The 14425-nt window shown below is 43.1% G+C and overlaps 1 protein-coding gene across 1 annotated transcript in view; it reads left to right on the forward strand.

The window, feature by feature from the left end:
• The first annotated feature begins 1784 nt into the window (after positions 1-1784).
• Positions 1785-14425, forward strand: part of LOC142492223 (vomeronasal type-2 receptor 26-like) — an 89316-nt gene continuing 76675 nt past the window's right edge. Inside the window, exons 1-5 of the mRNA XM_075594892.1 lie at positions 1785-1848; positions 2252-2438; positions 3349-3640; positions 5501-6319; positions 8036-8263. Coding sequence (XP_075451007.1) covers positions 1785-1848; positions 2252-2438; positions 3349-3640; positions 5501-6319; positions 8036-8263 — 1590 coding nt within the window. The remainder of the gene's footprint in view (positions 1849-2251; positions 2439-3348; positions 3641-5500; positions 6320-8035; positions 8264-14425) is intronic.

The following is a 14425-nucleotide window of genomic DNA, read 5'->3' on the forward strand; positions in this document are numbered from 1 at the left end:
GACAGCTCCACGCACTCCTCCAGGTCTGCCCCCGCTTCTGATTGGTCAGCCGCACTTTATATTGCCTGTTCTGCCACTCATTCATTGCTCGACATAGTCTCCGCTTGCGGATGTCTACACTGGCACTTTCTCTCTTCATTCACTCAGGTCACGACTCGACTTGGCGGACGGCAATCTCTGGCTATAGACCCCTGCCTGGACAATGACCTTCTGGAGTTCTCCAATCCCTGACCTTGGCTGAAAAAGAAAAAGTGCGCAACTAAAGTTATATTAAGTGACGTGATGAATAATATTAAATGACGTGACCTTGAATTGAGCGTATGCAGCTGCGATGAAGGGGGGCTCAGGGACCCCCTGGAACTAACAGAGAAAAACAGAAAAGACACAGCGCAAAACGCTCATAGTGTAAAAAATTATATAATATTATAACCAATAAAAGGTGAGTATTAAGCGTACATCAATAAAGTGAAAAACAATCAGTTTCGGGATATTGTTACCCAAACGCCACAGGAGACCGGAACTGATGTCCTCGCATGGATTTGGACACTGGTGCCTCTGGTACACAGTCCTGTTAGGGTAAGTAGGAAGCCTTAGAAAGTTCTACTCCCACGACACAGATCACACGTGTGCTGCTGTCCCATGCAGTGCTTTTGGGCAAAGCGGAGCACCGCGCCAGCTAGATTCTCTCTCTCCCCTCCGTGCAGAACACTTCCGGGTTGGTGACGTCACCGCGGGAGAAAACGCCGAATTTGGCGCCGTTTTTGCTGGGGACTCCTCGCGTGATGGGGTAGTTGTTAGAGATTAGACTCTTGGCAGTTCTTCCAACGCGTTTCGAAACCCGTGGGCGTTTCTTCATTGGAAGAACTGCCAAGAGTCTAATCTCTAACAACTACCCCATCACGCGAGCAGCCCCAGCAAAAACGGCGCCAAATTCGGCGTTTTCTCCCGCGGTGACGTCACCAACCCGGAAGCGTTCTGCACGGAGGGGAGAGAGAGAATCTAGCTGGCGTGGAGCTCCGCTTTGCCCAAAAGCACTGCATGGGACAGCAGCACACGTGTGATCTGTGTCGTGGGAGTAGAACTTTCTAAGGCTTCCTACTTACCCTAACAGGACTGTGTACCAGAGGCACCAGTGTCCAAATCCATGCGAGGACATCAGTTCCGGTCTCCTGTGGCGTTTGGGTAACAATATCCCGAAACTGATTGTTTTTCACTTTATTGATGTACGCTTAATACTCACCTTTTATTGGTTATAATATTATATAATTTTTTACACTATGAGCGTTTTGCGCTGTGTCTTTTCTGTTTTTCCCTGACCTTGGCTAATGGCAACGACTATGGCTCTTCTTTACCGGAACTGGCAAATATTGCTAAAGCTATCACCACCTGGCCTGGCAAGCCTAAAACACCACACTACAGACACGCTCCTTTTGCTGCGGGTGCTTGCACGTATACATCCCCACCTCAGTCATAGGGACGGGTCTGGTCTGCGGGCAGCACTGGCGTAACATTATGTTGGGCCCACAAGACGCAGACCAGACTGATCTGGCCTCCATGATAACGACCATGTATCAACAAATCCAGGCCTTAACGGATCAAGTGGCTCTCCTCACCCAACAGGTACAGGACCTTACTCTTCAGGCACCACCTGTGGCTGCACCTCTGCCGCACGCAGAACCGGTATCCATATCATCCCCAGGTCCGAAGATTCCGGCCCGAAGTCATACTCAGGGGATCCGCACGCCTGTCGTGGTTTCCTCAACCAATGCAAGATCCCATTCAAGATGGCCCCGCAACAGTATTCCACTGGTCATAAAAAGGTCGCTTATGTCTACAGCCTACTCACAGGTAAAGCACTGGCATGGGCCTCCCCAATTTGAGAACTGCGTCCCGAGATCAGCCGAGATTACGCAGCCTTTAGACGAGACTTTCGACAGGTCTTCAATACCCCCACACGTCAAGAAATTGCTTCTGACTCCTTTCTTCAGCTTTCACAGGGACGTCGGCCTGTGGCCCAATACGCCTTGGAATTCAGGAACATAGCAGCTGACACGATAGGATCAGGAGGCTTTAGTATCTGTCTTCTGGCAAGGCTTATCGAATTCTTTGAAGGACGAACTTGCTTCACAACCAGGCCAGGACTTCTGGAGGACCTTAACTCTCAAGCCATTCGTATGGATCAGCATCTTCAGGTACGCTGCGCTCAGTGCCATCTACCCTGGTCTACGCCCTTCTGTGCCCCTTTTTTCAGGTTCTCTACTACCACGGGACCCGCCGTCTTCCCGCTGCCCGCTCTGGATGCCTATGCAACTCGGAGTCCAGCGTCCTCGGCTACCCTCACAACAATGGCGCCCAACCGGAGGCTTGTGTTACCATTGCGGGTCTTCCAAGCAACTGACCCATGAATGTCCACCATGTCCGGGAAACGACCAAGCCCAGTGAGTATGAAGGGACTCTCCCTAGGTGCTAGATCTCCTTGTCCCCTTTCCAGGATGGAACTTCAAAAAAGATTGACCATTCTCTCTCTGGTCCTACCTTCCGCACCTCCACAGCAGCATTTATCGATTACGGCGCAGGAGGGAACTTCATGGACCAGACTTTCTCTGAACAGAACTAGATTCCACTCTTTAAGAAGAAGTCTCCCGTTGCCTTGGTCGGGATAGACAATCGTCCGCTCACCCCAGCATATATCTCCTTGGAGACTGGCCCCATCACCATTTCTTCTCATTCCCACAAGCAAACCCTGGACTTTTACGTGATCCATGCTCCTGGTACACCGGTCACCCTTGGACTGGAAGACCTGGCATGGAACCGCCTCAACAAGCCGGGAGTTTTGAAACAGAAAATCCTTTCTGTTTTTGGCGCTGCAATCTGTGCAATAATAGGACCGTGTGCATTCGTGGCCCTGAATACATTAAGGTTAACTACATCTGTATCTTCATAAGGACATAACAATTAGAGGTTGTTCAATTATTATGCTTTTACTATAATTGTGCATGATGTGAAAACTACCAGGAAAGAAGAAAAGATCTCAAAATGTACAGTTAGAGATGAGAAGGGAGTGGGGGATGTGATAGAAATTTTGAAATACTGTACCTCAAGGGTTTAAACAAACTACAGAAGAAAAGCACATTTCCGAGATCGAGAATTGTTAAAACAAGTGATCACACATTCAAACTTGAGATTGGGAGGCTCAGAGTAAAATGTGAGTACTTCTTTACAGAAATAGTGGTGGATTCATGGAATAGTCTCCCAACAGAGCTGGTACAGGCTAATAAAGGAAGGAGCTCAACATAATACATATTACATTGTATAGCTTGCCATCCTATGTATCCTATCTTCTTACAGATATGTTATTCGTTATTTCCGACACTTCATGGCCTTTGTTTTCGCTGTTGAAGAGATAAATAAACAGTCAAAGCTCCTACCGAACATTACCCTTGGATTCCAGATTTACGACTCTTGTCTGATGGAAAATAAAGCCATAGAGAGTGCACTAAGCATATTAACAGGTGCGGTGAAAGCTGTTCCCAACTACAGCTGCAATTTCAATAGTAAAGTGGTGGCCTTTATAGGACACATGATGTCTTCATCCACTTACTCACTAGCAGGTCTTACTGGGATCTACAGATATCCACAGGTAAGCAGGAGAAACAACTGGTGTATTCTGGTGTCAGGGTTTGTAGGCTGCAGTATTTCTTCTTTATGACTTTTTTTTCAAATAGAATAGACTGAAATGGTTCCTAAATTCCTGAATACTCAATTATAATAGGAATTATAGGACATCACTGTAAGAGCTTTGCTTGCATATTTGAAATGTAAGTAAAGTAAAACTTAGCTAAAAAGAGAAGAAAACTGTCAAATACCCTCAATACTTTGAACATTTATTGCCAGGTCAACCTGTGGAAGATACAAAAAAGGGTGATCAGTGCGCAGCTAAAACATGGTAATACAAACAGTGCTATTAAATGCAGTGTAGCGTGAAAATAAACAATAGTTGAACCTTATGAGGGAAGGCACTATAGTAGCGTCTGCAGCCTTTCTTGAGGGGTGGCTCGACACACCTTGAGCTGGAGAAAAGATATAAAGACAGGGTGCACAATGCACATAGTGAAGCACAGTAAAAAAGATACATTTTACAAAAAGATTATAAGTTCTGCGTACATCAATGTTGATAAAAAAAAGCACTGGATTAGTGGGGTTATCACACAGAGAGAGGGTTGGAATCACAGCTCTTCAACAGATAGGATGGAAGACACAGGATAGGAATCTCCGTGGATCCTTGAATTACGTTTCCCTCATCTCAGGGTAACCAGATGGTGGGGACAGATGAATAAGTCCCACAAAAATTCCCGTAGCGAGGCACAAATGCCTCCTTGAGTCCCACAGCTGCAGAGCACCGACAGCACGCCTCTCAGTCCCGTGGGGCGCCTGCTAATGATGTCACAGGATTCTCCTCTATTGCAATGCGGAGAGGAGTGTCCACAGCGGCGTACAGCGCACAGGGCGGTGTGTGGCACACAAAACGGCAAGCGGTGATACAGGGGACAGGGAGGAATACACCAAGAATATACTTGGCTAGAGTTGGGTCAGACAAATGAGCATAAAGACCTTCCAACGCATTTTGTAACTGGTAGTTACTACTTTCCAGTTACGAAACGCATTGGAAGGACTTTATGCTCATTTGTCTTACCCAACTCTAGTCAATAAGTGCAGCAAAATCAGACAATAGGAAAGGGAATCCCTGTCCTGAAGAGCTTACAATCTAAGTGATTGGAGACTTACAGAGACAGCAGGTGAGGGAATAAGTGCGGTGGCTGGCAGTGCTTTGCCTCAGTGACTGTGGGTGTTGAACAATAGCCATGAGTTCAGGTTATTGGGATGTGTGATTTGTGAGGTAAGTTTTAAGGTTTGTCAGTATTAGATCAATCAGATAGGTTAACACCGTTAGCAAGGAAAGAGTTGGTAGGGAGGCGAGGATGAGAGCAGGTCTGTATATGGCTGGGTCCAGTATTTGGAGAGATATCCCCTGCAGCAGGAAGGAGTAGATAGAGGTTGTGAATAGAGGATTTGTGGGTGTGTCTACTATTAAGGGGTAAAGAAGTTGTTGGGAGGGAGAGGTGTATAGATAATGGTGCAGTGCAGAGGGGAGGATAGAGGAAGAAATAGGGATAGAAGGGGAGAGGGGAAGTTGGAGAGAACAGAAGTGTTTACAAAGATGTGAAGAAACAGTATACAGAAAAAGCAGTAGGGATAGCCTACTCAAACCTTGGAGAGCTGGTATTTTTAACAGACTATAATGATAATAATTGTAAATATAATATTTGCATTCTTTCTTTCTTGTTCCTGAATATTCATGCTTTGGAGACAGAAGTATAAAACATTATCTGTATCTTGTCTTTATATATAAAGACATTCTTAAACAATGTGGTAATAATCTGATGTATTGGCTATCATGGTGTTGCCTGTTTTCATTATATTATTTTCCTGTTCTCTGCAGATCAGTTATGGAGCTATGGATCCCATTTTTAATGACAGAATACGATTTCCATCATTTTACCGCACTGTGCCCAATGAGCGAATCCAGTATAAGGCCATCATTCAGTTATTACAGCATTTTGGCTGGAACTGGGTTGGGATTATCACTTCAGATGATGAAAGTAACTACAGAGTCGGCAGGGAACTACGAGATGAAATAATTAACAGCGGAAGCTGTGTTGAATTCCTCATAACTGTTCTCGCTGAAGACTGGTACTACAAAAATATGGATATTGTCCTAAAATCCAGCTGTAAGGTGGTCATTGTATATACCAACCCAGCACGTTTAATGTCTATCCTTTTATATTCTTCCCGTGTATCTGGATTAGGGAAAGTTTTAATTCTACCTGCCACATTGCTGACTTTCCCAGAATTACACGAGCTCTATGGCATTGAACAGTTGAGTGGCGCTCTGAGGTTTTCTGTGCAAAGAGGGGATATCCCAGGTCTGCGAGATTTCCTACAAAGTGCAGATCTCTATAAATATCCAGACAACATATTTCTCAAGTATATCTGGGCAGTCACATTTCGTTGTTTGCCTCAAAATATGACATTATTTCCAGACCCTTATGAGACAATAATTCCAGTCCCTGAATGTGAAGATAATAGTGACCTCAGTGTGTTGGATCCCTCTATCTACGATGTGAATAATTTCCGATTCACCCACAGCGTATATACAGCGGTTTATGCTGTTGCACATGCATTGCATGACATGTATTTACACACTAATCACAAGCTCCCAAAAACTGATATCCCAAGGCAGACCTGGCAGCCATGGAAGGTAAATATTTGGGTGAACATGTATATCTTGAATAGGGATGGATTTTCCTTGTGAAAATGAGCAAATATCAGGAAAAAATTATGTACATGTGTTTTACTAAAGTGTAATATAGGAATTTACATCTTAAATATTACACTTTTTTCTTGACTCCTTCAGGTTAGTGAGATTAATAGTTTGCATCACGCGACATAAGTACAGAGAAAGGTGAAAAAAGGCGCTTCCGCAAAGAGTGGTCACTAACAATAAAGTGATCTGTATTAAGTGCTCTAATACACAGTAATAACTTCAAGTGACAGAGCTAAAATTTACATATAATCATCATTGTGCAAAAAATAGTGCCGCGAAAAACAAATATGGTTGTTACTCCCTGCTCAAACCCTCTGGTGGGTCCTGTCTCCGCTGGTCCCAAAACACTGCATTTCTTCTTACAATCCAGGTACAATGTAATGCTGTTCCCCCTGGATTATGAGAAGAAATGCATCTGTACATAGAAAGGGAGAGAATATTACACAGGAGGGTTAAAAGGAAAATATTTTCATACTAGAAAATCCTTGATTTAAGTGATTATTTGCCTAATTATTTTGAATATAGTAATGTTAGCCAATCTGGCAATAACTCTTTATAATATGATATCAAATGAAATTGTCACTTTATTAATGGAATTGAGTGAGTAGGGGTGCTGCAATACTATGTAATTAAATAAAATAAATGCAGCGCGATAGCCTGTTAGAGATGTGCAGGGAGAGGGACCGCTTCTGTCTGCTCTCACTGCACAGCTCTTCTAGACTGGTGTAGCCCGGTAGGATTGACACAGTGAGGGTCCCATTCAGAAGCAGGGACCCCGCTGTGTTAATCCTGATGGGAAATTAGTCTGGCCGCGGGAAAGCCACGAGCAGGCAGTGGTCAGGCAGCTTTCAACTGCGGTTTCCTGGCTGAATACTCAACAATACCTCTTACTGCCTGTGTAGTAAGTTACCAAAACCAATAAAACTGAATATACCAAAATAAAAATGTTTCACAAATGGCCCTAAAGTCTAGAAGTGTTTTTTTATTTATTTTTTAAATATAAAGATATTGATTTATCTATAACATGAAAACATTTTTACCAAACGAATTTTCTTCAAATTGTATTACAATGAGTCCTCGCTTATCCGACACAAAGCATCCCCGCAAACCCCTGTCGGATAGCAGATTGTCGGAAAGCAGGACCAATGTTAACAGGTGGTGATTTCTGTCGAGTACGCGAAACTTGCGACGGATGATGCATTTTTTTATTGCATTAGCCGCCGTTGGAAATCTCGTCCGATGTAAAGCAAAACGTTGTGTACCAAGGACTACATGTATATAGTTACTGTACTTCTAATAAGTAGGGCATGCTTAATGTCTATTGAGAATATCAATAGAAAAAGAGGAATCCTCATGGGATGAAGGCGCTGCACAGTAAGATGCACGAGAAAGCCTTCCCTGTCGCTGCTCCCAAACTCCAACCGCGGAGAATCAGACCTCCTGAACCAGCAGGTGAGCTACAGTATCCAGGGAAACACCCATGTAGTTGCCAGATCTTCCGTGGCAGGGGGGAACAGGTGCTACATATACAAGAAAGGTTTTTAGATTATCCAACTGAACAATGATCAAATGTAATCACTGTGGAAAACATTATAAAGATGAGGACATAATCATCGTCCTGCAATATATTTGTTTTTTCTTTCTATTTAGGTAAACTATTACTTGAAAAAAGTTCATTTCAAAACCCCTGGGGGTGAGGAAGTATTCTTTGATGATGAGGAAAACTCTTTTGCAAAGTTTGACATTCTAAACTATATTATACTGCCTAACAAGACTGTGAGAGAAATTCAAGTTGGACATTTTTATTCGACTGGAAGTCAAGGTTCTCAAATCCTAATCAATGACAGTGCAATTCAATGGAATTCTTCATTTACTGAGGTAAGAAACAATTCTTTATTTAGGAAGATGAGTAGCTGTAACGATCGTGCTCGCCAGAAACCAGGACCGGGCCACGGGGCTGAGTTGGGGATATGAAAACATTGACCTTAGGCCTCAAAGCCGGTTCAGGATTGCGCAGTCCATAGTCAAACATAGCCAGGTCAGGATTGGAGAAAGCAGGGTTAGCGTTATCCAGGCAGGGGTCAAGGCAGGCGGCACAGGAGCGGTGGTCGAGGAAACGAGCCAAGGTCATCAACCAGCAATATTGGGTGAAGCTACTTCAGCTGGAGAAGTGTATCAAAGAGGATACACCAAAGAAATCCCTTTCGTAGGCGCACCGCAGACCTTTATAATATATACGGTCAGGGGTGAATGTAGTGGGTGAAGTTAACTTTATTTCATATTGGTGTGTCAAAAACGTGTAGTTAAAACAGTATATAGTGTAGATCTATATACTCGAAATAAAAGTTAGACACCTATAGTCTATTTGGTCTCTGCCATACTTCTCCTTTTAGGTCTATGTATTGCTCTATAGAGAGTAGATACGCCCTTTTGTTATGTATATTTGTGTTCTCTTTCTAGCTTCTACAAACCGTGTGTTTTATTGGGGTTTTAAGATAACCTTGGTATATATAGATGGATGGATATATATCCTTCAGTTATTTGTGATTTGGGTATTGTCATCGGACCCCTTATTTGGTAGTCTTGTGTTCTTTATTTTGTATTTTTACCAAAGTTACACTGTAGACATTTATTCCCTGTATCTCTGTTAAGTATATGTTGCTGTATTTTTGCTCTAGTTTGCTGATAGGTACAAAGTCTTGTTTGCTGATAGTACCTTATTTTGCTGATGGTACAAATACTGTATAGAACAGGTTATGGGAACAATGGTGTGTGCTTTTTTGGCACATGTGTTTATCAAGAGCTGTGTGTTAACATTCTTTTGGTATATGTAGGTGATATTTGCTAAGGTGACAAATGAACACTTTTATATGATAGAGATGCCTCATGTATATTTTTAATCCCTTATGTACATGAAAAAACGCTTCTGTGCTGGCTAGTGCAGTCTGTTGCCACACGTTTTTGTCTATCACGCACCGCGCATGCGCTCCTAGATGGAGCCGTTCATAGCCCTCAACCTGTTGTGTAGACTCCGTCCGCGCATGCGTCAAAACGGGCCTCTATTGATGCTAATCTGCGTGAAGCTACTTCAGCATAAAAGGCAAGAACCTTGAGTGAAGCCACTTCAGCGGAGATGCTTCAGCGAAGGAGCTGCAGTGCGACAGGTAAAGGGCAGGAGTCACAGGAACCAGAAGCTTCAGTACAGGGACTTCAGCAAAGGAACAAACTCCACTTGGAGGAAGCAGGAACCAGAAGCCACAGTACTGGGAATCCAACGCTTCAGCACGGGAAGGCAGAAAAAGTTCAAAGAAGCCGCTTCCGTGTGGCAGGGTTTCTGGAAGGAGGGAACAGGAACAGCGAAGGATGAAGGCCAAAGGAACCAGGGGTGCAGGCACGCCACAGGAAACACTGGGGGAACCAGCGTAGCCGCTTCAGCACGGCAAAGGCGAAGTCTGCCAGGAACAAGGAAAGTAACGCCGGGGCTGCTATGCAAGAAGGCCTTGGGAAGCTGTGGAAAAGGAACAGGAGAAAAGGCACAAAGGGCCTAGCAGGCCAAACAGAGAGTCTGTGACAAGCACAGATACTTGTAACTGGTATTGCAAAGTCTATGTCCAGCAACTTCCTGAAGGCGGGGTAGTAACTAAATAGCACAGAAGGCCAATCAGGCCAGAGCTGCAAAGGAGGCAGCAAGAGGCAGGTGATTGCAGAAGCAGGGAAAAGTTTGTCTGGAACCAGCCAAGTTCCTGAAGGATTGGTTCCAGCCAAACCCAGGAGCGGATTCCTCACAGTAGCCCAAATGAAGGGAATATATATTCTTATTCTGTAAGGAAGCATTTCATCAGAGAACATACTTAAATAGATGACAGAATACATGCTTATTGTAATTTAGAGCAGTGAGTCACGGTTAGCAGCCTTTAAGGCTTAAAGTAAACAAAGCTGCTAGTGACATTGCCCTTAAACAAAGAAACCAGGAGGGTAATATTCGGCACACTGCCTTCCCTTTACTTGGTTTTGGTTGTGTGCATCAATAGAAAAAATTTATTAAATATATGAAAAAATGTTAGGACCCAAAAACATATAACATGTATGAAGTATACAAAAATAAAAAATAAAATATAAAGTAAAAATATATAGTGATATAATAAGTCCAGCAAAATAAAAGTCCCAATGGTTAATGCACAAAGCAGGAAACAGGGAGCCTTCTTTAGTTGCACAACGACCTCCCTTTCAAACCTGCATAGACAAAGAAAAAAGAAAATAGCGCCCAAACCTAGTGCACTACTGTTAAAAAAATAAATTTATTAAATCCAAGGCTCACAAATTAAAACTCACAAAGTATTTGTAAAAGTGTGTTATGAGAATTATACTCATGCTCCGATTAATGGTTAGAACTCTGCTCCTCTCCTCCACTGCTCCGAACGATCATGCTGACTACCACAAGCCTCCGTCCAGCAGGAACTCACGCTGTCAGTCACGTCAAACTCTTCCTCCGGAAGCAGACCTCCGGTGTCTTCGGTTCCGGGCAGGGATTGACTTCAATGTAAAAGTAGGTATACTTGATATTATGGTGTCAGTAAATCACGGATGAACACCTAGACATCAGCATCACATGCGACCCTACGCGTTTCTACAGATATACTGATTTTGTCAGGGGATGAATTCTGGGTATATTGGTTGCTGCTATTTATTTCCAGAAAACAACAAATTAAGAAATGCTAGCAAAACTCATGATCATAGTATATCCACTAATGACTAATTGCAATCTCATAAACATAAATGCTCTAATCAATATGCCAAATAGTTAAGCATAATATATAATATAAATAATGTAAATATAAAAAAAATATAAATTGCAACTCAAAAACTCAAAACATAGTACAGTAATTAGGCAAGATGACAAGGGGAGGGGAATTGTCCTCCAAGACAGGGCTGATTATGTGACAGAGGCGACTCATTTGCTAGGAGATAGTACATCCTATATGGTATTTGCTAATGACACAATGGATGATTATCAAAAATAATTTAAAAACCTTCTAATAGAGGTAAAATATACTGTATGCAAGTTATTACAAAATCAGAGAGTTTTAGTACAAGCTGGAGACAATCTAGTACAAGCTAGAGTTATTATTTAAACGTCATCCTAGAACTCCGGTGTTCTATCATAAAGCAAAATTACTTAGGAGTATTAAACAACCGCTAGGGAGACCTATTTTTTCAGGAGTGGAGTCGATGACGTCCAGCATGTCTTAGTATATAATCTTGTATAGCTCCAAAAATAGCGATACAGAGACTCTGAGAAATGATCTGAGAGACCCAAAAATGAAAAGTATATGACATACTGCACCGACACACTTTATTCGAGCAAATACCCGGTATGTACCTGGCAGATACCTGGAATGCGCCGCTCCTCACCTCTGACAAGCCCCGTTGCATTTGCCTTCCCAGCCTGGGTTCATGCCTGGCTGACGGGCGGCTGATCTGTTAAATGATAATGATTAGGATTTAATAGGCTGCAATGCTTCGCGTGTCTACCAGATGGCATAAATTCATGAATTGTAATGCAGTATATATATATCTACTGTGCAGTATTGCAGCCAGAGGGAATAAAATGCTTCAATCCCTGCTTGGAAAATACCTCTATGCACTCGGGCAGAAAACAGTCACAAACCTCAATACACCCGGGTATACCCGAATTCGTGGGACTAGCCAAGCTCGAATAAAGTGTGTCGCCAGTGTATATGAAGTCCAAAAGATGGTTCTTAATCCGCAGCAAATCAGGTTATACACTGGCGACACACTTTATTCGAGCTCGGCTAGTCCCACGAATTCGGGTATACCCGGGTGTATTGAGGTTTGTGACTGTTTTCTGCCCGAGTGCATTGGGTTATTTTCTAGGCAGGGATTGAAGCATTTTATTCCCGCTGGCTGCAATACTGCACAGTATATATATATATACTGCATTACAATTCATGAATTTATGCCATCTGGTAGACACGCGAAGCATTGCAGCCTATTAAATCCTAATCATTATCATTTAACAGATCAGCCGCCCGTCAGCCAGGCATGAACCCAGGCTGGGAAGGCAAATGCAACGGGGCTTGTCAGAGGTGAGGAGCGGCGCATTCCAGGTATCTGCCAGGTACATACTGGGTATTTGCTCGAATAAAGTGTGTCGGTGCAGTAGGTTCTTGGGCAAATAAAATCGCCTATTGTGTACAATGAATAACTGAACTAACAGGGAAAGATGGACCCAATAAAGAGTAGCTAGAGAAACTAGAGCCAGCCTTGAACCAAACCCATAGTAACTCATTAGCATAAATATCTTGGTCCTAGATTCTGCATCCCTTTATGTCCAAAGATATTGAGGTAAATACCTGTGTTCTTGAAATAAAGCCTTGTAGGATCCCGCGTGCTGAAGCTGTGGTGATACCGAAGCCTCAGACGTCTGGGAAAAACTTCAGGCTGCACACATGGAGGTGCCCGCCTCCTCTCAGCGTTCTCCCATGAGGCGTAGCGAATTGCCGAAACCTGCGCTGCGGAAGTGCGTCACTCCAATCATGGGGCAGTAGAAATTGAAAAAATTGGTGGAACAGCAGGAACCAAGAGAAAGCACCGATCAACTCACCAGAGGTAGCAAAAAATAAAAAAAGTTTATTGAATTACATTGTTAAAAACAAAAAACAAACTAACATAAAATCTCCTACATGTTTCAGGCTCTCCAGCCCTTTCAGAAGGAGTAACTGTCTTAGTATGTAGACTATTGTCTACAGTCCATTGTGGTCAAATTGAGATCTTATATTAGGGACAGGCTGCACGTCATCAACTCCATCTCTGAGATTACATGGAAATCTACATCTGTGCAAAATGTGATGTGGCCTCGTGGTATACTTGTATAAACCACACCAAAGGATTATTGGCTGTGTCACATTTTCTGGAAAAAGACACTCAATTTAGAAATACACAAAGAGCGTTTATTTTGAAAGCTATCCATTTCATTTTGGAACATAATTATTTTTTATGTGAAGATATTTATTATTTACAGGTCTGTGGAACGGCCATTGGCACCAGATTTGCCCCCAGCTATGTTAACCTATATATGGGATTGTGGGAGAATTCCCATTTGTGGGGTAATGCTAGGCTTGTGGCGGTCTGGTGTTCTATGCCCGTTTCATAGACAACATTTTGGTTATTTTGGGACGGAGAATTAGAGGAGCTGACTAGCATATTACAGTCATTCAAAAACAATGACATGGGTCTACGGTTTACATTTCAGATAGACAAATACAAAATGAATGTCACGGGAGACCAAGACTTATCCACACATTAATACCTGGGATTCTGGATTGAGCATAACAAGGAGGGTAAAATAAATTGTAATTTATTTCCTTTTAAGACAGACACAAAATTCTTCACAATTACACTGAAAAAACAGTAACTGGGTTGGGGAAACGAAATAAAATGTCCACGAAACGAACAACTTGAAGACATAGTCTCTGGACACCCCTGCACTCATGCAAGTGGGTTAGCAAATTGAGCCGTGCGAGAATCCTTGGATAGGGGTGCAACTTGCCAGCCCTTTATCTCCGCCATAAGGAAAATGTTTGTAACGTCCTTACAGGATTCATTCGGGAATCCTTAGTTCTACTGAATTCCAGAAGAGGGGCACAATCCTTGGTTACGATGTAATTAACCCCTCACATTCCGGAACCACTGACACTGTACTTGGTGAATCTTGAGATTGAACTTCAGATGAATCTCACAGGGACTGGGCAGCAGGCATCTTTATAGGGTTAAGGGTCCTGTAACTAACATACACAACCAATCCCTCCCTTGGGAACACTTTTCCCACCTATCCTAGACTTGCCAGGAATTCCGAGAACGGGCAGAAGTTGCTTCCCGGTTTGCTAAGAGCATGCGTTAAGGTGACACCTAGGCTGCTTAGCATACCAGGCCCAACCTCTTACCTGGCAACAGTAAGTCTGGGATTTGACTACAAGGTGTGACTAGCCCATATGTTGCACCAGGATCTTGCACTTTACA

This window comes from Ascaphus truei, chromosome 4 (genome assembly GCF_040206685.1).
Source record: "Ascaphus truei isolate aAscTru1 chromosome 4, aAscTru1.hap1, whole genome shotgun sequence".
Taxonomy (NCBI): Eukaryota; Metazoa; Chordata; class Amphibia; order Anura; family Ascaphidae; genus Ascaphus; species Ascaphus truei.